At 45.1% G+C, this 26,934-nt stretch overlaps 2 protein-coding genes across 11 annotated transcripts in view; one reads left to right on the plus strand and one right to left on the minus strand.

Moving 5' to 3' along the window:
* Positions 1-2,319: 2,319 nt before the first annotated feature.
* Positions 2,320-3,674, minus strand: LOC142556993 (serum response factor homolog). The gene has a single exon (XM_075668490.1). It carries the CDS (start codon positions 3,170-3,172, stop codon positions 2,348-2,350), a length of 825 nt encoding a protein of 274 aa, XP_075524605.1. The 5' UTR covers positions 3,173-3,674; the 3' UTR covers positions 2,320-2,347.
* Positions 3,675-7,041: 3,367 nt separating this feature from the next.
* The window catches only part of HUWE1 (HECT, UBA and WWE domain containing E3 ubiquitin protein ligase 1), a 179,190-nt gene continuing 159,297 nt past the window's right edge, over positions 7,042-26,934 (plus strand). For 5 of the 10 annotated variants that reach the window (XM_075668491.1, XM_075668500.1, XM_075668495.1 and 2 more), the window contains exons 1-4: positions 7,042-7,226; positions 19,074-19,384; positions 21,054-21,173; positions 25,887-25,973. In XM_075668491.1, the coding sequence (XP_075524606.1) occupies positions 19,232-19,384; positions 21,054-21,173; positions 25,887-25,973 (360 nt within the window). In that variant the 5' untranslated portion in view covers positions 7,042-7,226; positions 19,074-19,231. Of the gene's footprint in view, positions 7,227-7,463; positions 7,613-19,073; positions 19,385-21,053; positions 21,174-25,886; positions 25,974-26,934 lie in introns of those variants that run through there. The other 5 variants (XM_075668494.1, XM_075668492.1, XM_075668499.1 and 2 more) reach the window with 5 other exon arrangements.

Raw genomic sequence — 26,934 nt, forward strand, 5'->3', positions numbered from 1 at the left:
GCAAATGATGCTAAGTCGCTGCGGCGTTTGAAGATTAGTGTCGTGATCGCAGCGGCGAGGATAAATGGAATGGTTGGCACGCCTCCTCGTTCCGCGCAGTGTCTTCGCTGCACTAACAGTATTGCTGTGGTGAAGAGGCATTACCGGGTAGCTTGTCATGAACTGGCGGGGAATAACCTTCAAGAGACATGTTTCTTACTTGTAAGTAGGTTACCTGGACTAAACCTTGCAAAACTATTTAAAAGGTGTCCTGTATGTTCGGCGAGACCGCTTATGCAATGCCATGGCACGAAATTGCGAATAAACAGAGCTGCTTCACAATTCCTGTACCCTCCGATCGTGGCCATTATATTTTGGCCCTTTCAGGAACTAACGTCCCAGAAGGCTTACCTGCCTAGAATATTTTGCCGATTTCGCCCCACTCCTCTCCAGTGCTGGCTCACTCCATAACCTGCTCTGTCTTCATGTAATTTTTCAAAAAACCAAACACCAGACCCCTTCAGTACCTGTAAAGATACCTGTAAATTGATAACGAACCTTGTGCCTCTTCTTCGAATTAAGCTGCGGATGATTTGAATGCATAATAAGTATGTCTTCGCTCCACCTCGGCTCCCCCTCTCTCTTTTTTTGACAACGAATTTCATCCCTGGATGCTTTGGACAGTTCACAGGGTCCTCAGGCGTTGAAACGACGGGATGGGACCACAGGGCCGTGATTTTGTAGCAATGCCCTTTTTCGATGCTATTTCTTTTCGCGTTTCGTCCGTGGTCAAAGCGGCGCTCCGCCCGCGTTATCAATGGGATCAGCCGCCCTTGAAAGGCAGGTGATAACAGTGGCATAGACTCAAGTGGAAGGCAAAGCGGAGGCATCGCTACAAAATCGTGGCCCTGCAGACCACGTCCGCTGTCCGAATCAAACCTCTGGGTGGAAATTTCATTCACCCGAATGGTATTACGGGAAAACGGCGATACATGGGAGGAAGTAGAGCCCCTGTGTCCCGTCAGAGAGAGAGAGAGAAAAAAAAAAGAAGAAATGTCAGCTTCGCCTAAAAGGCGATGCCTTGACAGCGACAGAAACTATTGGACAACTGCACGAAGTAATGATTGCAGTAAATTGCAGTGAACATTCTCTTAGTAATTAAATTAACAGGCATGGCGTCACAGGCGCACATGCGAACAGATCTCGCTCGCTGTCACAATGCTGGCGTGATGAAGAGCGCCGGCAGCAGAGAGGGGCGCGATCGCTTCGTGCATCCTCTCGGTTAACCACGTCTTCGAAGCGTAAGGTTACGCGACCTCCACCACTGGGAATATATGGTGCACGCGGAACCAGAAGCCATGTCGGCTCTCCCTGACGTTGCACTCACCGCAGATAAGGTTCACAATGCGGCACGCGGGCCGCCTGTGCGCTCAGCTGCGCTGATAGCCATGCACAGCCGAGACACGCGCTTTCCTCCCATAGCGCCTCCAACCACGGCAGGACTGGAAGGACGAGGCCGCGTAGTCCAGTCCGGCCGGGCACTTAACATTGGGCGCGTGAAAAAAACAGCTTGCATCAAGCCTATGTACCGTCCTTTTCGGCTCACTCTCGCGTGCACGCTTGCCCTCGCATCCACGGCATGCGGTGCGCGATAGTACCTTATCGCACTTGAAGTTTATACGGAAGATCACGGTACATGCCACTTTAGCGGCCGCAGACCGACGAATAATGACACGTTGTTACTGCGAATTTGTTTTATTGTATCTATATAATTGGAGGTTATCCTGAAGTTCATGTTCGTGGCAGGGCGAAGCATACGCATAGCGGGTCCATGTGTGGCACGCAATGAAAAAAATCGCCTCCGGTTGGCGCTACGACATGTGAAGAAAAGACCAGGAAAATCCGGAGAGGAGCACGCGATTGCTTCTTGAATTATCAAGGGTGGTTTATGTTCTCTTTAATGCGGACTACGATATACATAGGCGTTCCAGTTAACATTTTCCTAAAAGTGGGTGTTAAGCAATTCGAGGCGAACTTAACAACATATCAACATATCTTTACGTCAACATATCTTTAAGGCTATTTTGGAGACGGATATTTCGAAAGTGGCACTATATATATTTCCCCTGTTTATCTCCACACCGGGACTGCGATGCATACTCATGTCCTCCGGTAACTCTGTCGAGAAATACAAAGGGTCTACACTTCGAGGACACGCTGTCATGGAATGTCCACACTGAAGAGCTTGCAAGGCGTTTACGGGCTGTGTGCTCTCATTTGTATGCCCTAACATCTTTGTGCGATGCAAATGTTCGTAAAATGGTTTAAAATCACTTGCCGAATCGACCACAAGGTACGGAATAACAATTTACGGCTTTGCCTCTTGTGGTAGGCTTACGATAATTAACCGCATCCTAAAAAAAAGAAAAAAAATGTCTATAGCCTCACTTACGGCACACTTGGCCATGGGGAGGATGTCTTGAGCATGTACCGGTCGGTCGGACATGTTTTCTGGCGTGTGATGGTTCCAGTCTGGACTGGAACCATCACTATCGCTGTCATCTTGGCACCCGCTGAGGAGGCTGTTGAACAGGGCCTTTGAGTCCTTGTTCTCACTGTCCTCCGTGACGCTATAAGTGAGGTCTGTCTCCTCAAAGCCCGTGGCGCTCATCCGCTGGTCCGGTCCCGGCCCTGGCGGACCTGTTGTTCCCTGAGGTGGGTCGGGCGAGTTGAGGCACGTCTGGATTAAGGCCTTGCCGGCATCGGACGTGATCATCGGCTGTAGCTTGCGCGTGGCAAACGTGTACACGTGGCCCGTCTCCGATGCCACCAGTAACATCACCTGGGTGCCCGTCAGCGTGGACAATTCGTATGCCTTCTTCATGATACCCGTCTTCCGCTTGCTGAACGTCGTGTATCGGCGCAGCTTGTTGTCGATGAATTCCATCTTGATTTTGACGCGTCCCTTGGTCTTCTTGCCATTGGGAGGCGGCACCTTCTTGGGTTGTTGCTGCTGCTGCTGCTGTTGCAGAAGAATGTCGTCCAGCGTCATGCCGGTCTCGTCGGATTGCTTCTTCTCGGCCGAACCGACGATGTCGTCCAGACCCGACGCCGTGTCGGCTACCAGTTGCGCCTCGAAAGGCGTGTATCCCATGGCTTTGAGTTCCTCATGCTGGCTCGACGTCTGCATCATAGCGCGGCGACGACGACGACTTCGGGGGACGCTTGCGTGTCTGTCAGTGGTCGAGGGACGGTCCGCCGTGGTTCATGTCCGCGGACTGCTCTCCCGTCGAAACGCCGTCGTCGCCGGGCCGCGACAGAGAGTCGAGGCACCCACACCCCCGATGATCGGACCCCGCCAGCCTTTTTCTTTCCACGACACTCACCCGCCGCCTTCGGGTCGCGCTTGAACACACACACACCACGCACACGCTTTATGACCACACCACCGCAACCACTACTACGACCACGCAAAAACAACCGCGCTCGGACTATTCGCACTGACGATGGTGATTTCTCCTCGGTCGTTCCGGTGTGGCTGCCACCGTTGAGTCGACGCACGTGCCCGCTGCTTGCTCGCGAAATGAGACGAGAGGAATGAACTAAATCGAAGAACGCGACGCGCTGCCGTTTGCCCCAGACGTAACGCACGTCGACATCAGCGCGGCGCCAGGAAACGACTCGACGCAACTCGCCGCCGAATGGGCGTGGGGGGAAGCGACCGCGGCGCGCTCGAAGCTCCCGTAGCAAGTAGCAAGTAAGTAGCAAGTGAAGTCTTGCTACTTACGTCAGAAAAAAAGAAAAAAAAGGTTTGCCTAGTGTGTACACATGGCAAGAGGACTCGTGCTTTATACGCGTCGGCTAATTTTAATAATTTTAATGAAAATGAAATCACAGGATCACTTAAACAAATAAAACAATTTATTCTTAAGAGGAAGCAGCTTTAACTCGGGCCCAACTCCGACGCGGCCTATTCAAATACATGTAAAACGCAAAAACGTTTTCATGAGATAACCCCTGGACCGATTTTGATGAAATTTGTTGCATTTGAAAGAGAAAGTTAAATTCTAGTGACTGTTGGGAGCGCAATTTCGATTTAGGGCTTGAATTTTCTTAAAACGATTTTCAAATATTTGACCGTTTGAAAAAAATAGAAGCACGAAGTTTACAAGTTGATAGCTATGCATCAAGAACTGATATCGCGGTTCTGTAAACGGCATCCATTAGATCATTAAAAGCGGACAAATTCAATATGTCATCTTACATGTTAAATGAATTTGTTACGTTGGTTACAACGGTTTTACAAAAGTTGTACTTCCCTATGACTAAATTTTTGTATATTCATGTGTAACATAACAATTTTGTCCGCTATGGATGTACTTTTAGATGCAATTCACAGAATTGTATTAATTATCATTCTTAGTGGTTGAGTTACAGAGTTGTAAACTTGATAGTTTCGTTTTTTGAAAATTTTTGATTTTCGCCAATTTTTAATAAAAGATTGGCGACCTAACTCAAAAATTCGAAACCAACAGTTACTAGACTTTAAGTTTTTCTTTTAAATGCAACAAACCTCGTCAAATTTGGTGCAGTGGTTGCCGAGAAAAACGAATTCTCCTTTTACATGTATTTAGATAGGAGCACTCGAGCTAAAGCTTCCTCTGAAGCTCGGGCCCAACTCCGACGCGGCCTATTCAAATACATGTAAAACGCAAAAACGTTTTTATGAGATAACCCCTGGACCGATTTTGATGAAATTTGTCGCAATTGAAAGAGAAAGCTAAATTCTAGTGACTGTTGGAAGCGGAATTTCGATTTAGGGCTTGAATTTTCTTAAAACGATTTTCAAATATTTGACCGTTTGAAAAAAATAGAACCACGAAGATTACAAATTCATAGCTCTGCATCAAGAACTGATATCGCGGTTCTGTAAACGGCATTCATTAGATCATTCAAAGCGGACAAATTCAATATGTCATTTTACATCTTACGTGAATTTGTTACGTTGGTTACAACGGTTTTGCAAAAGTTGTATTTCCCTATGATTAAATTTTTTTATATTCATGTGTAACATATCAATTTTGTCCGCTTTAGATGTACTATTAGGCGCAATTCACAGAATTGTATTATCATATTTAGTGGTTAAGTTACAGAGTTGTAAACTTGATAGTTCCGTTTTTTGAAAATTTTCGATTTTTGCCAATTTTTAATAAAAAATTGACAATCTAACTCAAAAATTCGAAACCAACAGTCACTAGATTTTGAGTTTTTCTTGTAAATGCAACAAACCTTGTCAAATTCGGTGTGGTGGTTGCCGAGAAAAACGAATTCTCCTTTTACATGTATTTAGATAGGAGCACTCGAGCTAAAGCTTCCTCTTAAGAGGAAGCTTTAGCTCGGGCCCAACTCCGACGCGGCCTATTCAAATACATGCAAAACGCAAAAACGTTTTTATGAGGTAACGCCTGGACCGATTTTGATGAAATTTGTTGCATTTGAAAGAGAAAGTTAAATTCTAGTGACTGTTGGAAGCGGAATTTCCATTTAGGGCTTCAATTTTCTTAAAACGATTTTCAAATATTTGACCGTTTGAAAAAAATAGAAGCACGAAGTTTACAAATTCATAGCTCTGCATCAAGAACTGATATCGCGGTTCTGTAAACGGCATCCATTTAATCATTCAAAGCGGACAAATTCAATATGTCATTTTACATCTTACGTGAATGTGTTACGTTGGTTGCAATGATTTTGCAAAAGTTGTATTTCCCTATGATTAAATTTTTTTATATTTATGTATAACATATCAATTTTGTCCGCTTTAGATGTACTATTAGATGCAATTCACAGAATTGTATTATCATTTTTAGTGGTTGAGTTACGAAGTTGTAAACTTGATAGTTTCGTTTTTTGAAAATTTTCGATTTTTGCCAATATTTAATAAAAAATTGACAACCTAACTCAAAAATTCGAAACCAACAGTCACTAGATTTTAAGTTTGTTTTTTAAATGCAACAAACCTCGTCAAATTTGGTGCAGTGGTCGCCGAGAAAAACGAATTCTCCTTTTACATGTATTTAGATAGGAGCACTCGAGCTAAAGCTTCCTCTTAAGGTCATCGGTGATATGTGATGCCCAGATTTGTTAAACTTTTCCTTCAGTATTGTGTAGGCATGTGCACAATGACGGAGCACTTTCAGAAGACGGCTATATATATATATGTACTCTTTCGCATTTTGTTACTTATCGGGACTGTTTGTGCTAACCTGTTTGCGAAGTTATATTTGCGGTTAATGCCTTTCTTTTTAATCTTTCTTATAGACATATATGTGCATGTCTATTCGATATCACAGGAAGCAATCTTTTTTTTGTAACCATTTTTTTATGTGCCAATGCTAGTTTATTTTAATTTTTAATGTTATATTAAACCGATTAGTACTACTTGCCGACTGCCCAGCCTCGCACACAAGCAATGTTGCTTATGCGGGCTGGACATGTAACTGTGACGTGAAGGATGTAATGAGAATTATTATATAGACGTATAATTTCTGCAACAGCAGGAGTTTAATGTGGGCGAGCAAACATGATTTCACTACTGCTCGGCTTCAATACGTTGTGTTCTGTACAGAATGCTCGAGGTTGTCTCGCAGAATGCTTGTGGCTCGAGCACTGGTAGCGTATATCATAATGAATGACTCGTACTTCGTACATAGGTGAGCCAGCTTCAGACATCGAACTTGTAAACAACGGCTGCTCACTCTACCGTGTGCCACTTTCTTGTCCAGTTTCCTGGCACTGTTTTTAAATTTAGAACGGCAGCTGATGGTAAAATTTATCAAATGTCTTGATGTAATCTAAAGAAAAAACTATCATAGGTGTGCGGCAGAATCTGACTGAGTTTCATCAAAATGTAGAGCGCGCACGGCAGTTATACCGAAACTGAAACTGGTTGAAACTGAGAAGTTGTTCACTAGAGGACGAGGCGTTCGCATTCGCGAATCAACACACCGGGCAATGCGCCGGGCTGTTCGCGGGAAACTGCCTGGCTGCCTCCTGCCGGCGAAAACTAGTGCGCCTCGTTTGTAACCCATAGTTGTGTGCTGCTCTCGCCGTTCATGGTAATCGTGTTGGTGGTGGTGTGTGCTTGTCGCCGTTTTCTCCCCAACGCCTGCCATGAGCGCCTGCGTGTGATTTGAACACGACAGAGCACCTCGGAAACGAAAAGTGGTTGCATTCTTCTGCGTGGCAAGGTCAGTAGAGGCGTCCTTTTTGCAAGTCAGCGGGCGCCCGGAATAAACAGCGTCCACTCAAGTTCGGTATAATGGCGACCTCTGTGCACTTGTGCTCGCGCGAGAAGTCATTGTTTGCCGGCTGCCGCGGCGATGCACGCTGTGTGCGGCTCGCCGGAGTGCGCTGCTTCCCGTGTACGAGCCCAGGGCTTAAGCCCGCGCGCTGCTCGCCACGCCGGGTTCGCATCGTAAAGGGCCGGAGCCGTCGGTCAAGACGGTTAGGCCTAATACATCGCCGAGAAAAGCCGTCACGCGTGCGGTGCGGGAGCCCGGAGTCCCGACTCGTGCTCGCGCCTCGGTCGCGAACACGGTCGCAGTGCCCGAGATGTGCGAGCAGCCGTCCGCAGGTAGGCATCGAGTGGGATTTGTCGGCGCACACCGACGCGAGTTTTCCTCGCTCTGGCCACTCGCCCCCCTCCACTTTCCGAAGCTCGTTGTGCGAGCGCAGTGCGAAGAGCAGGGACGGCAAAACGCACCGAACCTTCTGTGGCGTCTGGTTCATTGGACCCGCCGCCTAAACAAAATAGCGAGTTGTGATCTGCGTCGCTGTCGTCCTCCCCCACGAGCCCGTCAAGTCGTTGCGTTGCCTTGTGCGTTCTCCAATTCCGCGTGCCAAGTGACCGCGACGATTGTTGAACCTATCGGGCCGGGCCGCTCTTGTTTTTCTAGTGGAGGAAACAGCTGACGGCCTCGCGTCGCATTTACGTCGTATTGGCGCGCAAAATTTGCCTCCGTGGGCACGTTCCCGCGTGGGTCGTAGGAACTGCGCCGCTGGTGTTGCGCCAAGATGTGCGTACTTGGTGCCAGCCTCGTCGACGTTGAGAGAGCATGCGAAACTCGCCCTTTGTGTTTGACAAGGAATAGTGCACTTTTCCAACAGTCGCCTCCTTATTGACTGGATTAAGCGGTGGTTGGCGCCTTTCCTTTTCGGCTAGCGGTCTATGCGCTTCGCCCCGGTGTTAAACGAGGACCCAATTGGTAATAACCACGCGGGAACAATCGCCTCTGCCAAGGACATTTTCGAAACGGTAGCGTGCGCCTTTCGTAGTTACATTCCTGAATGCCGCTGCGAGAACTGGCGCCTTCTCTGTTTGTCTGTCGAGTGGCGCAATGACTTTCGCCTCATTGTGGTAGGCCGCACTTCCTGCGCGTTGCCGCGCTTGGCACCCTCGATGTAACGCCCTCCTAGTCGTCGTCTACACTAAACACGCCCGACAGCTCGGGCTCGAGCCTATCGTATCTGGCGAGCAACGCGGTTTTGAAGGTTTATATTGACAGGCTGATACTGTTGGGCGTGTTGAACTGCACGTTTTTTTTTTCCTTGGTGTGGGCGACTCTTCGAACAACGAAACGAAAGTTGGGTTTGCCTTCCGAATATTCGCTTGCGTCGTTGCAAGTTGCCACCGGTGTTTGTAACACTTTAAATTTGGCCCTTTCAAAAAATATGCATAAAATAGTGCCATCTCAGTTGTCCAATATGTTTCAACTTTTCAGTGAATCATTGCATTGTTTGTAGCAGAAGCAGCAGGCATGTCATCACGTTAGAACACGGCACGTGAATATTCTGACAACTACCGCCTTGCATTCAGCTGTTATAGGTGGACTCACTGGTCATATTTCTTACCTAAGCTGCTCGTACAACTGTTTCACATTGCTCAGGAATGGCTTGTGCTTTTGTTATCTCGTGACGCACTCGCAAACCATGTGCCAAGTAGCTGTGCAGCTGCTGGGGCAGGAAGCTGACGTTGACAAGTAGTTGGCTGCATCACGTCATGCCCTGGACATGGGTTTCTCAGAGGTTCTGCAACACGTACTGTCATTTGTCAGGCATGCATTAAGGTTTCTGTTCCCCGTACCACGCTCGCAGATAAGTCGAAGTGCGTAATGTCTCGAGTTTTAATGCTGTTACATTTGTGATGTACAGTATTTGTGGTAATGTGATTCACAACATATAGGCCAGCTTAAAGAACCAATTCTATTCCAATTATTTTCCTTTTTTTCTTCATCACTGGTCTGAGCAAGATTCCACTTAGGTTATCAGATAAGCACGATTGGCTGGTCGTGAGGGGTGGATGATAGAAATATCCTTATGTTGTAGTAGCCAGAAATGCTTTTCTCATTCATTGATACATGTGTACCTGTAAGCAATGTATAGGCTAAGCAGTGTATTTTCTAGGCAGCATATGTTTGTAGCATTCATTCGCCCCTAGTTTCTGTTAATTCTTACCAGATATTTAGGCTGTCTATTGTTCTGCAACCATTTTCTACAACATGTATTACATCGTAGTGTCTGCCAAAACATTTTCAAACTGAAGTAATGGCTCTAAGAAACTTTCAACAGTGTTGCTCTGTATGTTAGGTAAAGGGCATGGCTTTCCTATTACCAAAAATACAAAATGTTGACGTTGCACTGACATGGCAAGAAAGCATAAAATATTTTGGATATTCAGTGAAGGGAGCATGGCTGCTGAATAGGTAGTCTAGGTGAAGAAACATGACCAGTGAGTCCCCCTTTGACAACAACTGAATGGAAGGCGGGAGCTCTCAGAATATTCGCGCGCCGTACTCTCAAAAGGGTTTTGCAGCATTGTTTGTTAAGGCTCAATCAGCTGGGCAGCTTGTATTTAGGTGTATTGCCTTGTATGTCACAACGTCGTGGCAAACTGATCATGACACCTTGGGATAGTTATCACAGAGTCCAAGTACTGCACAGTGTGTGCCGAGGCCAGCGTCGGCTTCAAATACCAGCAGTTTAAAGTATGCGGGTCATCTGGTTATGACAAATCAAACATAACAGCCAAGTACAGCAATATTATTGTAAAATACCTGGTATTTAGAGGATGTTTAAGGTCGTCATTGTGACAGCAATAATCTGAAGGTTTTCTGTTTGCATTCGGTTATGAGAAAAACTAGTTTCAAATTGGTGAAACTGATTTCGAAAGAATGCAGATTTTAAAGTCTGCTGATTTTCAGATCCACTCAGTCATTCAGGCTTACCCACAGTGACATCACTCACTCATAGAACCATTTGAAACGGCAGCTGGAATTTCCATTGCTATTGTGCGTCAGTGTTTCATGGGCATTACTGTTCATCTATGACGCAGGCCATTTTTGTGGCAACTGTAGAGCAGTGTGCCTGATCTCTGTGTCCATACTGAGCAGTCTGAAAACTATAATAAGCAGTTAGTGGTTGGATGATAAAACTATTTTTAATGTTTTTCACCAAAATTTTTGGATCTTTTTGGCTTTGTAGTATTTGTCAACTTTTAAACTTGGTGTAAAGATCTATGCAACATCATCATTTTACGACCACTGCTGGACAGTCTTTTCAGTAGTTTCCTGTTGTTCCTGTCCCATCAGCTGGCCCTATCCAATGCATGCAAATTTCCTAATCACATTGCAGCACCAAGTCCTCTACTGACTACGTTTGTCTTCCCTTGGCACCCATTTGGTTATTGCTGCAGTTCTAGACCAGTGGCTGTGGTGTTGTGCTGCTTAGCTTGAGGTTGCAGGTCCAATCCCTGCCTCTGTGGCCACATTTTGAAAGAGTGAAAGGCAAGAATGTTCGTGTACATTGATTTATGGTCATGCTAAAACCCCAGGTGGTCAAAATTGATTTGGATTCCACACTCTGGTGTGCTTCATAATCGGATAGTAGTTTCAGCATGCAAAACCCCAGTTTTTTTTCCCCCCCATTCTGTTAGCGTTCATACAGCACTCGTTTTGTGCTCACAAGGGTTTTGACAGGAATTGGGGCCCAGGCTCCTTTCCCAAGCGTATCACCCCTGAAGGAAACCAAATGCCAGATCAGGGTACACTTGTGCTCATTTGAACCAGTGGGTGCGCAATGGTGGTGGGAATCGAACCCACAACCTCAGGCAGTCGAAATGGGTGCTCTCCAATTAGGCCACGGCTGCATTACACTGCCTGCCTAACTATACATCTTCCTCATAGTTTATATTAAAACCTTAACTTATTCAAAGCTAACTTGGTACACATTGCCATTATTATTAGCTTTGTGCAGGCATTAGCATTCACCATCTGTGCAGCTATCAGAATTTGCTTCCGGAAACGGTGCAACTTCACACACGCATGCGTATGTATGCATATTTTATTTTTGTGCATGAGGCCTGCACTCTTGCTGTGGCAATATTTTCTGGAAACATTTGTACGCTGGCTGCATTTACAAGAATGGAATGAAATGCATAACTTCACTGTTTGCATTGATAGCACTTGCCTTTCAGTCTGCATATATTTACGTTATATGAAAGTAGTGGAGCATTGGACCAGTAATGCTGTGACGTTTTAGTGACAGTGAACTGCCAAAAGTGATAGTTATACATCTAGCTCTTTGACAAACTTGTACGTATGTCAGTGCTGCATATGTATGTCGGTCAGCGCTGTAGTGCCACCGCGCAGCCATACCCTTGTAATAATTTTAGCATCACCCTCTTGTGAAGGGCTCATTTTTAAGTTTCAGCAATTTTTAAAAATGGCCTGTGGTACATAGCAGAATTCTCGTCCTGGAGCTGAATTATTCGAAGAAGCGGAGGTCATTAACACGAAAGATTGAAACACATATTCAACAAATTTATAAAGGTGCACTCGCAACTTAATTACTCTATGGCATGTATTGCAATTTGCGAATTGTAGCCAGGGAATTCGCAAGATGTATCCACACGAAATGAATTTACAGGATGACACCAGTTCTGAGGTGTTTCCCAACGTGCGAGACGACGAAATACATGTTCCAGTTAACTTGTGCTTCAATGCATAAAAGAGCATTTTCCAAAAAAAAAAAGGAATAGTGTAATTTTACACCCAGTTTGATAGTGCACATCTCTAAACTGGTGTCATTCTCGAAATTCATTCCCAAGTGGATGTGCCTTGCAAACTAACTGGCTACAATTAGTAAATGGCCATATGTGCCATAAAGTAAGAACCTAATTAGTGATTTGTTTTAATTATTCGAAAAAAAATTTTTATTTCTCATGCAAGTAATGTCCACCTTTCTGAACAATCCAGTCCAAGGACTAGAATTATGTTATCTGTAACGCATGATTTTTAAACATCCCATAAAACTTAAAAATGATCACCCTGTCTGTAATTAGGGCACAGGCTCAAATACCATTAGACAAATCTGGTTGCACCAAGAAACACTGCTGCATTTGATAGGAATTTGTGTGTGTAGCTTTCAAGACATGAATGGTTTCAATGGATGTTTGGTCCTGTTTTGGGATGCTCTGTAGGTTGATCAGTAACTTTTGCACCTGCTTTTGACATTCAAGAGTGTGCTGCGTGTATGGTAGGCATGCGTACGAGACATTGATGGTTTTTATAGGACTTTGTAGGTGTTGCACGCATGTGTTGTGATACTTTTGACAGATGCAGTTAACAATCAGGTTGATATTATATTGAGTGCTCATTGTCATAACAGAAGCAATGCTCCGGCAAAGCGATTGCCTGCATTATTCATAAGGCTGGGTCCTTGTGCTGCTGAAAAAACTTCCTAGTCATAGATATTAGTTTTTTCCCTCAGTTCTGCATCGCTGTCAGCCCAGTAACTGGGGTTACTGTCTGATTATAAAAACAGCAAATGAATGACCTTAAAGGGACCATCTACCATCCGGAATATGTTCGTAAATTGTGCTGCCAACTTTTGGTCACGTCTCGAAATGATAAACAAGTATGGCTTTATCCCTTAAGTATGGATTCACAAATTCAACTAAATGCACAAAGTTGCAAAATGATTGTGAGATGTCCCACGTTGGAGAAACTTTGTAGGCAAACGTGTTGGCAATCCCATGTGACATCAGATAAATGTGCACACTTTAGCTGCTGCCACGTATTCGGTCTTCATCAAGAGTTATTTCTGCACTACTCCTGGACCTTTGCGTATTCAGTTTACTTTTGTATATGTAACTGTGGGTTCATGCTGAACAATAGGGCTTCTTTCAGTCACATTGCCTACTATACAGAGCCTTGTGTCCATTTTTATGCTTGGCAATTCAGCTCGCATGTTTTGTGCGTGCTTCTCGTTTTCCTCATCCCTCGAGGAGTGTTGCATGAGGCTTGCATTCTCTAGTGTTGCTGCTTTTCTTGGGGCGTATCTCTACAATGCCACTGTCCAGCGAGCACCAAAGCTAGCCTTTCTGAAATGGCGCAGGTACCTGACATACCTGTACAACTCTCCCAAGTTTTCCATAAAGTTTTCAAATTTGTGATTGTTCTACAATTTTACAAATGTTGCATCAATTCTTATGAAAAATAATTTATATTTGCGAAGCACATGGTTATCGGACTCCAAATCTTTTTTTGGCAATCTTCACTTGTGAAAGGGTGCATGGAAGAGTACTTGCTTTGAGCGAGTTTATTTACAGACGTGTTTCTTACACAGGCGAAATTTGCCACAGCAATGCGCTGAAAAAGTCGGTCACTCAAAACGTCACTGTGAAAAAGTAAATTTGCTGCTTGTGTACTGGTCAAAAAATAGTTTATAGTTTATAGTTTATAGTTTATAGTTTAAAATAGTTTATGCGTTCCTCTTCAAAAATAACATCAGATTTTAACCCCCAAAATTACGTAACACGTAAATGAAGGACCTTATACTCCATAGGTGGAACCACGGGTGTCCTTAGGGGGAACTCTGAAGCACAATGTATCATGTTTGACATGTGTTGCACGCTAGCTGTAGTTATACTAAGGGACCCTGAAAAGATTTTGACGATTGTGTGCAAACATATTGAATGATCATTGGGGTAGGTCCTTCTGATCATTGGCACATTTAAGCGCTCTGCAAAAGCTGTGTAATTTATGTAAAAATTAAAAAAAAATGCATCACGACTGATCACAGTGGAACCACTCCCTTTAGTTGTCAGCCGTTGCTTCACTTGCTACGTAGCGGGTGCATGTTACTTCAGTCAGGCGAGCTATCCAATTGGCTACCCACGTTGTGGCATCAGGGATGCTTGCAACACACCGTTGAATTAAGCTTATTTTTAATGGCATGCATATGCATAGTAGTATGTGTACCCATAAAAATAACTACACAAATGTAATACATCTAGACTTTTCTACAAACCAATAGCCCACTTCTACGTAAGAATGCAGGTCATCTGGCAGTGAGCTCTCGCAGTGGGCTCTCGTAGTGAGGCAGCTGATGGAACGCAGAGAGGTTCTTGCATGTAAATAGGAGCAGTGGTCTTTGGCAGCAGGAACATAAATGGTACCAGTGCTGTATTTTGCTTGTCTTGCACTACCAGACGTGTGCAGGGGTAAACTTCAGCAACTAAATGCTGTAAAAGACGAGAGCCCTGCATGCCAATGTCAACGCCAACCTCCTTGGTCAACACACTGGTCAACCATAGTTTTGAATATAAAGGCTCTATCAGCAGCAACCGCCAGTTCCACCTTTGTCAGATAGCGGAGTTCTGTGTATAATTTGCCCAGAATGATAGCAGAAAAATATATTTACCAGCAGAGATCCGGGGGATAAAAATGTTGCAAAGGAAATTGAACATGTTTTACATGTCATAACGCCCGTCAGAAAGCCGCCATCTACATTTTGACTTTGGTGTAGTGGTACAGTCCGCACAGAAAGTGTGGGTTTGATTCCTGATATTTACTTTTTTCTTTCTCTGTAACTTTTTTTTTTAGATCCTAGAGTAGCAAAAAACGTTACGAAAGCCTATTTCGCCACATTCACAAGTTGGCGGCAATGCTTTATTTTTCCGCTGACAGCTACAAAAAAATCTTATGATTGAAATATAGAGACAGTTGAAAGCGTACATATTAGATGTTTTCATGTTGTGAAGTGATTGTCAATCTGAAATAATACTGGATACGTCTACCTTGTAGTTTGTACATTGCAGATACGCTCGCAGCAGTGTGGCAAATCCATCTTTTTTTGGTTCGTGTAGCATAAAAAAATTAATAAATAAAGCCAGTGAATATTGTGTGTAGTGCCAGCCCCGCCTGCATTTGCAGCGTGCAGTTTGTCTTTCAATTTTACTCCCTCTAGTCCAGGCTTAACAATAAAAACTGAGTAGGAAAGAGACGCGGGAATGTGCACGGTTCAAATCGACTGAAAGTAGACACTTGTCACCTCTTGAAGGATATGGGACCCAGCGATGGCCCCCCACGGTGCAAAAGTTCAGGGGGAATGCTGCAGCTTGAGGGGAGGGTAATGTTCAACCACTCATACCTGTGTTACAGTGCACGAATTCTTGTGAGAAAGCATTCCTTAAGAGATGCCCTCAGAGTCTAGGTTGTATGACAAAAGCCATTTCAGGGACCCGTTAACACACACACAGGGCTCCATGATGCCCTTAATGAATTTCATTTGTGAAAAAGGCAACAGCTGTAAGCATAATGGTCATTTGATTGTGGAGGAATGCGGCAGAAGAGCTTTTAGAATGCATTTTACGTGATTGGTGCAGAGTACACTTTTGGGAATAATGCACTAATAAGGTTTAGCTTAGCCAAACAGTAGGATCAGTGATGCAGTACATGTGCGGAACTCGCTCAGAGTGAGTTTTGTGTGCAGAATGGTCATGGTATGCTTTGGGTATGCTGCATCTAAACTCTGTATACCATATTTGCACGATTCTAATTCGAAGTTTTTTAAAATTAAAGGTGCATTCAAATCTGTATGCGTGTTACAATCATAACTAATTCCACTCAGAATCAAAAAGGAAACTGATTCTTACTAAAAAAAAGTTCAATGAAAGCTAGCTAGCCACATTACCATTGAATGGGTCATGTGAAAAAAAGTGACACTTGGAGACATCACAAGGCGGCTCCATTGTGCGTGGAGTGCCTTCCCGCAGATGGTGGTTGCGCGAGCCTTCATGAAGTGTGGCATTTCAAATGTATTAAGTGTACTTTCTATGGAGGGTAAACAGCAAAAAGGTGTCGTTGGTCTCAGATAGTGAATATCCGCTAAAATTTAGCTGTGTGTGTCTGCTTTTGTATGTTCTGTAAAACCGTTCCACACGGTACGCGATGACTCGGGTTTCCTTACCTGATGTGTGCGGCAAAATCAGCCCAAGGTTATTTTTCGGGATATTTGGGCAGTAATGCAACTGCATGTTACAATAGGTGGTGCGGTAGAATCGTGCAAATATGGTAATGTTCCCTTATGCTGGTCATTTCTGAGGGCGGCTGTGCTACTACTGTGCTTGTTAATGCATAGAGAATTTTATTGGCCTTTTTAAAAGCCAAGAGAATCGCAGTTTCCACTTAATAGAGGCATATCCTGTGGGTCCTGGTTTGCAATTATATAATGCAGTGGCATCTACTAGATTTGCAAAAGCACGCTTTGGAAGTACTGCTTAAACCAGCTATTCTTTAGGCGCTCAGCTTTTCTTTTTGCCTTGAAAGGGAAAAATTGGAGATCTGGTTTGCCTTTGTCGTTTTGCATTATGGTTGTATTGCACCTGTTTATTTTAGATGACCTGATGTCTTGTTGCTGTGTGCAGTTAGTTTCCTTTCTATAAATCATGCACTTGTTTGTGTAAACAAGTTGTTTCTGTACCCAATCATCTTTGTTATCGTTTTGTCTTTGAGGAAACTGCCCATACATTATTTCTTTCATCTTTTTCCAAACCACGTCTGCATGGTAATTTTGTGCAGGAACGTCCAGGCTGGCTTCACCGATTGCTTATCATCAGATGCTAGTAGGGTAGTAGTTTGAGCTATGCAATCTGCATACCTATTGGTTGTCCTTGCTTTACATTAGGCGGTACAGTTTCCTTTTATCAAGGCGGAGTATGAATTGCACTAGTGGTCATTAAAGGCGAACTGCTATGAAATTTTTGATCACATAAGACTGGTTTCAGGTAGTATACATTTAGAGCAGCCTCGTAGCAAAAATTTAAATTCAAAATAAGAGTGTATCTGTTTCTAAAAGCTTGCAAAAATAAGCAGTTTTTGATGCCTAAAGTAAAAAGGAATGCACGATGTATTAGCCATGCTACCAGCCGGAGAGTCGACATATTTGTACAAGTGCGCCTACGTAAATCGCAGTGCTGTGATGTCACTCACAGTGACACGTGACTTTGAGAATTATTCAGGCAGTGTTGGTTATTTGTTTAATCTGTTGCTTCAGTAGACTAATTAAAGTTTAGAGAAATAATAAAACATAAAAACTGAATGTCTGCATGTTTTTGTTTTACTTCGTACCATAACAAGAGAGATGTGCTACTTCCGTTTTGTCTGCTTGTTCCCACATTGTGCAGTTGCGCATGCAGAGGACAAAACTGTAATTTTCTACCGTGTTACAGCACTGCGATCATGCTCTTTCATCCTCTCACGCCTGCCTCGGTGCCCGTGTTTGTGCCACTGATCAGGTGTTCCGGTGCAGTGTGCAAAATCGTCTGCTACGCGAAACGAGAGAAACGCAACAGCTTGCATGTGACATCATCACCGGAAGTGCACCACTCAGCAAAAACAAGAAAGAAAAGAGAAAAAAAACGAGGCCTTTGACATATTTGTTGCGCGATCCTCCAGCTCCGGTATGGGAGAACACAGGGAAGGAATTTCGCCTGCGGAGGCTAGACGGGGAAAATGGAGAGAGTGTATGTACGCGGTGACGCTGGCCTCCTGAAATCATGGGTTCGCAGCAGTTCAGATATTTCTATCTCTGCTTTTAATGAACTAACTTGAAAAATTGTTATGGTAGAACACTCCTTAGAGGACATGTAACAACTCCCAGCGCATAACGAAAATTTGCTATGTGGCCTGGTGGGGTGCCCTCTAAAGGCTTTTAATAAAGAAAAATCAGGCAGTCGAGATCCCTGCAGCTTTGTCAAGATTCTTCCTAGTAGTAATAACTGATTTAGGCAAATTTATATTGTTGCAGTTGGCCTTTAATACGCGTTGGAGGATGGTCATGTTGCCCAACCTTTTTGTGCTCTTTCAATCATTTGTGTTGGTTTTTACGTGCTGGTTTGTTTGAATTTATGTACTTCACTGAATTGCAAATTCTGATGTTTGTTTCTGGAGCCATGGAGCTTGTCAGATGTCTGCTTCTTGCACATTTTTTCTGGCGTCATTGCACAGCTTCACTGAAATTGTTCCTCACTTGCGCTGTGCCAGTCTCTTGCTAAGCAGCAAGGATTGAATCTTGGCGATGGTGTTCCTGTTCCGATGGGCACAGAATGCAGTTTATATAGCAAGGTTGCAAGTTGGTTACATACGTTGTAAGTTGCCCTCCTCACATTAAAGATGAAGGTACTGATACTGAAATGGTGCCCGTATTCATGATGTGATCTGCCAGCGTAACTGAGAAAAGACAGTCGATAAGACTTGAGACTGACAGTAACTGACAGCTGCTGTGCGGTGTTTTTAAATCTACTGCAGCCACAGTAGCAAAGATTCTAATCTATCCTGTCCTGTTTGCTTTTATATTTGTATGCAATCCGTTTACACTCTATCCACATTCTATGGATAATGCATAGACTATTTGATGAAGTAGCTCTTGGAAGAACTACTGATGTGATAAATGATTTGACGTAAACATATTGATTATGGCATGTGCTACACGTCCAATCACCCTTTATTCCCTATTCCATGCTAAGATGGCTCCCTCCTGTCCTGCCATCTTGTGTTGGGTGCAGAAATCCCAGCACTCGCACTGCTATCATCCATGTGGAAGGGACAAGTGTTTGTTTGTCTTGTTTCTCATTGCATTTTGTACTCAAGTCTGGACCTCTTCGCTTGCTTGAATGACAGTGTGACCCTTGTTGCGGGAAAGTACTGCTGTGGAATGTTGCCTCCTCACTGAGCGCTCTGTTTCCTCTTTTTCAGCAGCAAGACAAAGGCAGGCAGGGTGGTGAGGAGGGGGGCCATGAGTAGCGCTGCCGAGTGAGCAGGACTGTTACCCCCGTGACCCCTCTGTGCCCCCTGGTGGTCGTGCCTCGCCGGCAGTCAGGGGTCCCAGTGGCCCCTGCGTGGCCTCTGGCGCCATGAAGATCGAGCGCAGCCGGCTCAAGAAGAGCTCCTCGGAGGTGCCCCTGGACTGCAAGCTCCTGGTTGAGCGGCTAAAGAGCTGCACCCAGGAGGAGCTGCTCCAGGAGCTCAAAGCTGTCAAGAGCTGGAACTGGGGCAAAGTGAGTCAGGTGCATCCAGTGTTGCTTATTTGAGCCACATTATACTTTTATTATTGTTTCAAGTGCAAGCATGAAAAGAGTCCTGAATGAATGAATGGATGAATGAATGAATGTGTGTGGTTTAGCGGCGCCGCAAGGGCCAGGTATGGCCAAAGAGCGCCAGGCCAGTGTTTGAGTGTGTCGGGAGGTCCCAGAGTAAAAACTGAGGGGGACCTTTTATTAGTGAGCACATGATGATTATGATAGGCAGGGGTTATATCGGTGCAAGAAAACCGCAATTTGTTACAAAGAAAGACATGAATTATATGAGATACAATATATATGAAATGGGGAGTAAATTACAAAGCAGTAATGATTGAAAAACGGACAGTTTAAGGGTAGTAATTACCAAGATACAAAAGTAGTGACACTTCTAAATTAACAGTAACAACGCTTACAGTAATTTAGGCTCCCTCTTTCATGTGGGTTCGTTGTGCAGCATGAGACAGGCAGCTTGCATGTGTCTTTTTTTTTTTGTTAGATGCTCACCCACTGGAGTGTCTGTGGCTTTGACATTCTGCTGGTCAACACAAGATTGCAGGTTCAGTCTTCAGCCACAGTGGCTGCATATCAATGGGGGTGAAACTCTGGGTGTCTCGTATCTCACAGGAGCACCAGCCACAATGGGTTCAGGCTTAGCGAGCCGCAGGGCTGCTTCAGCTTTTGCCTTGGGTACTCTAGTACACTACTGTGCTCAGGCCGCAAAAGGGGTGGGCACCGAATGCTGCGCACGCACGCGAACGCCGTATTACACTAAGTTAGCGGAAACCGTTTGTCTCCGGCGACACCCAACACTGCACAAACGCCCAGTCCCATGCTGGTGGCAGAACTGAAGTGAGGTTATCGCCAACAGATCGTCCATCCATCATGATGTAGCCGTGCTCTTCATCCTCGACAGCTTTGCAGAGTCAAAACGAAACACCGTTCGCCGCAACCGCTCTGGAGGAAACCACGGCTGCTATTGACGCGATTATGAACGGCGACTTTGCGGTGCTGAAGGCACGCGGCTGACACACACACAGAGTCAGAGCGAAACTTCCGTTCGCTGCAACAACTGCAGACGAAACCACGGTCACCATCGATGCAATTGTGGATGGCAACTATGCAGTTATGAAAGCCCGCGGCCAACATGGTGTTATGTACGGTGGTAAATGTAAGAATAGGAGCTTTAAAGGTACAAATAGACGCAAAGTGTTCCGGTGTTGCTGTAATTCATGTACAATTTCCACTGATGACTATGGGGATGCAGGCTCCGCCACTTCATTTCGGTTGGACGCTAGCACCATTTTTGCGCTCTTGCGTCGCAAATTTGCGGCGCTCCTCATTCGCCGAGCTCTGAAAGGTGTCCGAATTAACTGATGTACGGCCGAATACGTCCGATTTAACAAGAGTTTGATTGCATTGAATAATGCATATGCCTGCCGAGGCCACAGGATAAGTCCGAATTATCAGATTTTCCGAATTAACGAGAGTCGAATTAACAGGGTTTTACTGTATTGTCATCACAATGTCATGCACAAGCCGCACTGAAGGGTGGTGTGTCTGGACGTTGTCATACTCGTTGTGTAAGGCATTTGTTTTCCAATTTTCAGGGCTTGTAGAAAGCATTGAAAAACTTTTGTTTTGTTGTTGCGTGCAGTGCGAGCTGTACCACTGGATCGATGTTCTGGATCTGTTTGACTCGCTGCTGGAGGCAGCGTGCCAGACTACACATGAAGGCCAGTGGTGTCTGCCATGTGACAGCCCTGGCCAAGAGCAGGTGGGCCACTTGCCTTATTTGTTATCCTTCATACGTTTTTTTATGTTGAACAGGTGTATGCATCATTTTGTAAGAAAGGTTTTTCTTTTCTTTGAGGCCAGGGGCCTCAAACTTGTTGCGCAACAATTCAATTTATGTACTGTGCCTTACTCTTACCTCTTGCAACCTCTACAGAGTGCTTCTTTTGTGGCATCACACTGTTATGTGGAAGTTAAAGCTTTATGCTATTAACCCGCCGTGGTGTCTTAGCGATTATGGTGTTGCGCTGCTAAGCATGAGGTCGTGGGCTCAAGTCCCGGCCACGGCGGCTGCATTTCAATGCGGGGTGAAATGCAAGAACGCCTCCGTCCTCTGCATTGAGGGCACATTAAAGATCCCCAGGTGGTAAGAATTCAGTCCCCCACTAAGGCATGCCTGGTAGTCAGATTGGGGTTCTGGTACGCTAAACTTCAGAATTAATTTTTTTTTATGCTCTTACGGTGTCCCCATTCTAAATCATAGCTGCAGTTAGGGGCCTGCTTACGATGGGCTACCTGCTGAGGTAGCTTGTAAAAAAACTTAACACTCTTTGGGGTGTATCTTGTCCCCAAACAACAATCCTCATTTGCCCTGGTTGCTTTTCCTTTCCTGAAAACTCTGCTCTCTCTATACTTTCCTGCCTAGAATGCTATGTCTAGCTGACAACGCTCATGCCATTCGTGGCCTGGAAGTACCTGTTGCGCAGTGTTAAAGAAAGGCAACGCGCGTGAGATACATGATTGTTATTGTTTGGCGACAAGGTAAGCTAAGCTGGAAAGGGTGGAAACTTGTTTTATAAGTGCACGGCATTCTGCGGCTTAGCATAAGGTTGTGAATTCGATTCCAGCCATGGGGGCTGCATTTCAGTGGGATCGAATTCCATAAATGCTCATACACTTGGATTTAAGTGTATATTAACCCTTTCAGGGTCAATGACGTAAATATATGGCGCAGCGAACAAGTCCAAAATGGTTGATGCCGTATATTTACGGCACCGTCTGTACGTTTAAAAAGCGCCCCAATTTCCGAATTTTTTCTTTCCTGGCATGTGCTGCCACTATGTGGGACCATACAGGGAATTTTTTTCTTGTGCCTCCTCTTGATTTTCATTGCATGGTTTCTTTTAGAGCTAGGATGTTTCCTACGGCGCTTCTATATGCCGTATTTACTCGCATGATGATCGCATTCGTGTAATGATCGCACCCCTGAATTTTGTCGTCGAAATTCTTTTTTTTTTTCTTTCCCGTTTGATCGCACCCCAAACTTGTCGCAGCGATATGCCATGTGCCAAGTTTAGCTGATGATCACGTTTACCATCTGTCGAATGCTACGCGAAAGACTCTCGAAGGCATACCAAGCGGTCTGCACGCACCAAACATTCTTAAGCAGATGCCCCATTTCATTCCTTTCATCACTTTCTGCACTTCCACGAAAAAAAAAAAAAGCTGCAGCCAAACTTACCTTGGCTTTATTACTTGTAGGCTTCATAATGCTTTTGCTCAACAACAAAAAAGGCGCCTTTCGATTCTTTTTGTCTGCACTCGTGGGCACGCAACAAATCACGAGCGGCAACGATAGTGGCCACGTTTACACTGATACGTTAGAAGTGTACCCTATTCATACGCCAACGCTTGTAATGAAGCTCAGATGTTCACCCACCCTTAAAGAAAACGTGCCTTATTAAGGTAGTAGTGAAGACAAATAGCCGCACTTTCCGCAGCATGCCCGCCATGTGTTTCTATGTGACTGGCAGCTAAGTGCGCCCAGCTCTGTTTCTGCGTCCTCAAAGTGGACATGGCTACGTTATTGTCGCAAACTTAGTAACAATATTATTTATTACTGATGCGGAAGAAACTGTTTCAATGCGCATGATGTACTCACGAGAAGAAAAAAAAAACATCGCTTTCAGCGCATTCAGCTTGCTCCGCTGGCCGCCATTCTTGTTTTGGTGTCCCGCACTTATAGCGGAAGCTGCCTGTTTGTTGACCTGTTGTCATCCCGCAGCAAATGCGGGATGAAAAAAAATATTTTCGCGGGAAATTTAACTTGCGTAATAATCGTATCCCTGAATTTCCGTCGATATCTTTTTTTTACAAGAAAGTGTGATCATTATGTGAGTAAATACAGTACTACCGCTCGTGCATTGGCACGCATGCGGGTGGGCGGCGGTTAGTTTGAGTTTTGTTCCGCAGGCGGTTTCGGCTTCATGCACTCGCAAAACTGATGGCTATCTCGTTGCTAATTGCTCAAAGGGGGACATCCTGTTGCTTGCTCGTTTATTGCTCACAGGAGTGCGCATACGACGGATGCTGCCGTGCATGTGGTTCCTTTTTTTTTTGGAGACTCGTGAAAACTAATTGCCTCTGGTTGGTGGTAAGATGAAGATTAAGGGAAGCTTGTCACACATTTTGCTTTTTTGACGGGCACACAACCACAGTTTTGTAGAGTGCGCTCACCTACGCAGTTCGATTATGCTATGGATGTAAATACATATTAGTGTAAGAGCAGCAACATTTGAGACTTGCGAAATATTCTCGTGTGTGCATTTTTTAAGCCTTGAACTATGCATATAACACTGCATCAAATTTTTAATACTTATAAGTTATTTTTTTTGTTATTCGTGAATAAACAATACATATATACTAATAAAAAATATTTTTTCTCACTTTATGGCCACCCTAAAAAGTTACGGTACATTTTTTTTTTTTTGACGTAGGCCCCTCTGAAGAATTTAAATCTGCAATAATAAAGGAAATCAAACCCGGGGGGTCGCATACGGCAGAAAAAATCTACCCTGAAAGCGTTAAGGAACTTGAGGAACTCAATATGGATCCAGGGTCCTCCACTGCAACATCTCTCATTAGTCATAGCGTGGCTTTGGGACATTGAACAGCACAAATCGATTTAAATGGGACATAGATGCGACGAAATGTCTCCTTTCAGCCAGTGCAATGCAGTCTGCTCATTTCAGCCATAGCTTCTGTAGATTGCCAAGTTGAGGAGCAGCATCGGTCATGCTCTGGATGAATGTAAACTGTGGGCGAACAGACTGAGGTAGCGGGCAAATATAATAACAGTTTGGGCTAGCAGAGAGCCACGTAACTCCTGTGGCAGTCATACAGTAAAAGCTCGTTAATTCGAACCGCAAGGGGACGCCATCTCAGTTCGAATTAAACGAAGTTCGAACTAACGAAAGCAATGAAGAAAAACAGGACACCGCGACCAGGAAGCAGCAGGGCATGGCGCCAGTTCAATTTAATGTTTGAAAAAATCCGTAATTGTGGTCTGCTTTTTTTCTTTGAAGGCAACAGCAAGCACTTTCTGCTCTAAAGAGCGAATGTTGCGGAAGGCTTCCTCTTCGCTTTCTTCAAAACTGAAGAACAGGCGGGCGGCATTAAGTCCGGCCATGACTTCCGCAGCGGAGGGCCGCACCGGTGCCTCGTCGTCTTCCTCGTCGTCGTCACTGGCAGCGATAGGCTCTATGTTTTTAACTTGGGAAATGATGTCCTCGTCTGTGGTCACACCACAGACAACTGCGCTCGCATCCACGTCTACGTAGTCGGCAAAGGAAACGTCTTTCAGAACGTCCGACATGGGAGCGGTGACGCTAGTGACGCAGTCTCCGTGCGCAGGTGCCGTGCTTCTTGGCGATTTCTTGTTTCGACAAGACTCCGGCGTCCACTTCCCGTAAGATGTCGCATTTATCCTTCAGTGTTTTGGCGCAGTAGTATTTACCGCGGGCGCACGCCATTCTGAAACCGCACGTCAGCACGGCGAAGCACACCACCGATGCCTAACTTTTCAAGCGATCCGCACAACAAAGGTCGTAAGCGCGCCGAAAACTAGAAAACTCGAGGCTGCCGAAAGCGGCCGAGACCACCGCGAGTTCAGGACAAAGACGTTGACGAAGGCTCCTCCTATTCGTTCAATTCTCGAGCGCTAGCGGCGCTGCGATGTACTGGATTCGCTGTATTTTTTGTGCTGGTTGCGCCATCCATCGGTTAACAACTGCAGCTATACGACAAGATTCTTAGGCCTCTGAGATCGGCGGCTCAAAACCGGAAACCGCAGTTCTCGGAGGTAGAGAGAGGGCGTAGCTGTTGCCACAGCTGTCACCCCTTGCCCTCCAGCCTCTGCGCCGGGTGCTGGCACCGGTTTTACCCGCTTTTTCCTTCTCTCCCCATTTTGGAGGCAACTCAGCCGCTGCAGCCTCGCGACAAGGCCTGCTCTGGCCATGTGCCAGGCGGCACGCCGCCCAGGCGCGGCGGCGCGTAGTTCGAATTAACCGTGGCAGAACCAACTCACGTTCGAAATAACGGGCTTTTTTATACATGGACTTCTATGGAGCTAGGCCGGACCAAGTAGTACGGTTCGAATTATCCCGAAATTCGAATTACTGAAGTTCGAATTAACGAGCTTTTACTGTACGCGAGTAGCACAGGGACGGAATGCGCCCAGAACTGTTAATTACTTCACTGTGCCAGAGAGGAAGAGTTGTTTAAGGAAGCCACCTTTCCGGTTGCTGGCTTTTCCCTTCCAGTACCAGGGTAGTGGATGCACAGATACTTTCAGTATGAGTTGCGCTTTTTCATTGTGGTACCACACTAAGAACTTGTCAGGGCCTCTTGCATTCATTGTTAGAGCCTGCATTGAGAAATTCAACCTACCTGTGCCTTTATTTTCTTCATGGAACAGGAGAAGGAGCTGCTGTTGTACATTCTCCAGTTTACAGCCCTCCTGATTGAACACAGTTTCTCCCGACACCTCTACAACTCCATGGAGGTAAGTTGGGCACGAGCAAGATCTGACGTAGCTGTGCATGCACTTTTGTTACTCATACAGCAATCTCGCGTTACCATATTTACTCAAGTCTAGGCCGACCCCAATTCTAAGCCGACCCCCAAATGTCCCAAGCCAGAAAAAAAGTTAAAAAAATACAGAACAAAACAACAAAAACGTACTTCGAATGTAGGCTTAAGAAAAAAAAGTAAGGACAGCGTTCACAAAATGAAAACGGCATTTATTCAATATGAACGTGCCGAGCTGACTCTAAGTCATCATCGCTGCTAGCCTCGTCGCTATCTTCCTTGTCGCTGTCATCTCCTTGTTGCGGCACACGCAAAAAGCGTCTCCCGTTCCCCTTCCAACGATGGACATTTTTCTCGTTGATGCTGAAGTCCCGCCCGGCTTGAACGTTCGATGATGCCTCTATGACTAGCACAACGTTTTGTTTCAAAGCAGCACTATAGTGGCATCGCTTGTATGGTGCCATTATGACAACGCCACGCCGCAAGCCAATACGGCAGGTCAAAATGGCGACATTGCTCGTCTACTTCAGTTGGCTAATGCAGCGGCCAGTAGCGGCTGCAGTACCGACTTTTCTAGGTGGAGCTAGCTATGCACCGTATTTATAATTTTCGATTAAAAACTGGCGCGTTTTTAAAGATCCTCTAGTCTGAGCCGACCCTAGAGTTTTGTAGTATATGATTATTTGAAAAAAAAAAAAAAAAAGAATCTATCGGCCTAGATTCGAATAAATACGCTAATTACAATTTGTATAACTCCCAGGTGCTTATGTTTTGTTAGTTGGTTGTCCTCAGTTTGTAAATTCTGTATCCGCATAGGCCTTGGGGTTAACACAGTTTGCCGACCCGCCGTGGTTGCTCAGTAGCTATGGTGTTGGGCTGCTGAGCACGAGGTAGCGGGATCGAATCCCGGCCAAGGCGGCCGCATTTCGATGGGG

This window comes from Dermacentor variabilis, chromosome 9, assembly GCF_050947875.1.
Source record: "Dermacentor variabilis isolate Ectoservices chromosome 9, ASM5094787v1, whole genome shotgun sequence".
Classification (NCBI taxonomy): Eukaryota; Metazoa; Arthropoda; class Arachnida; order Ixodida; family Ixodidae; genus Dermacentor; species Dermacentor variabilis.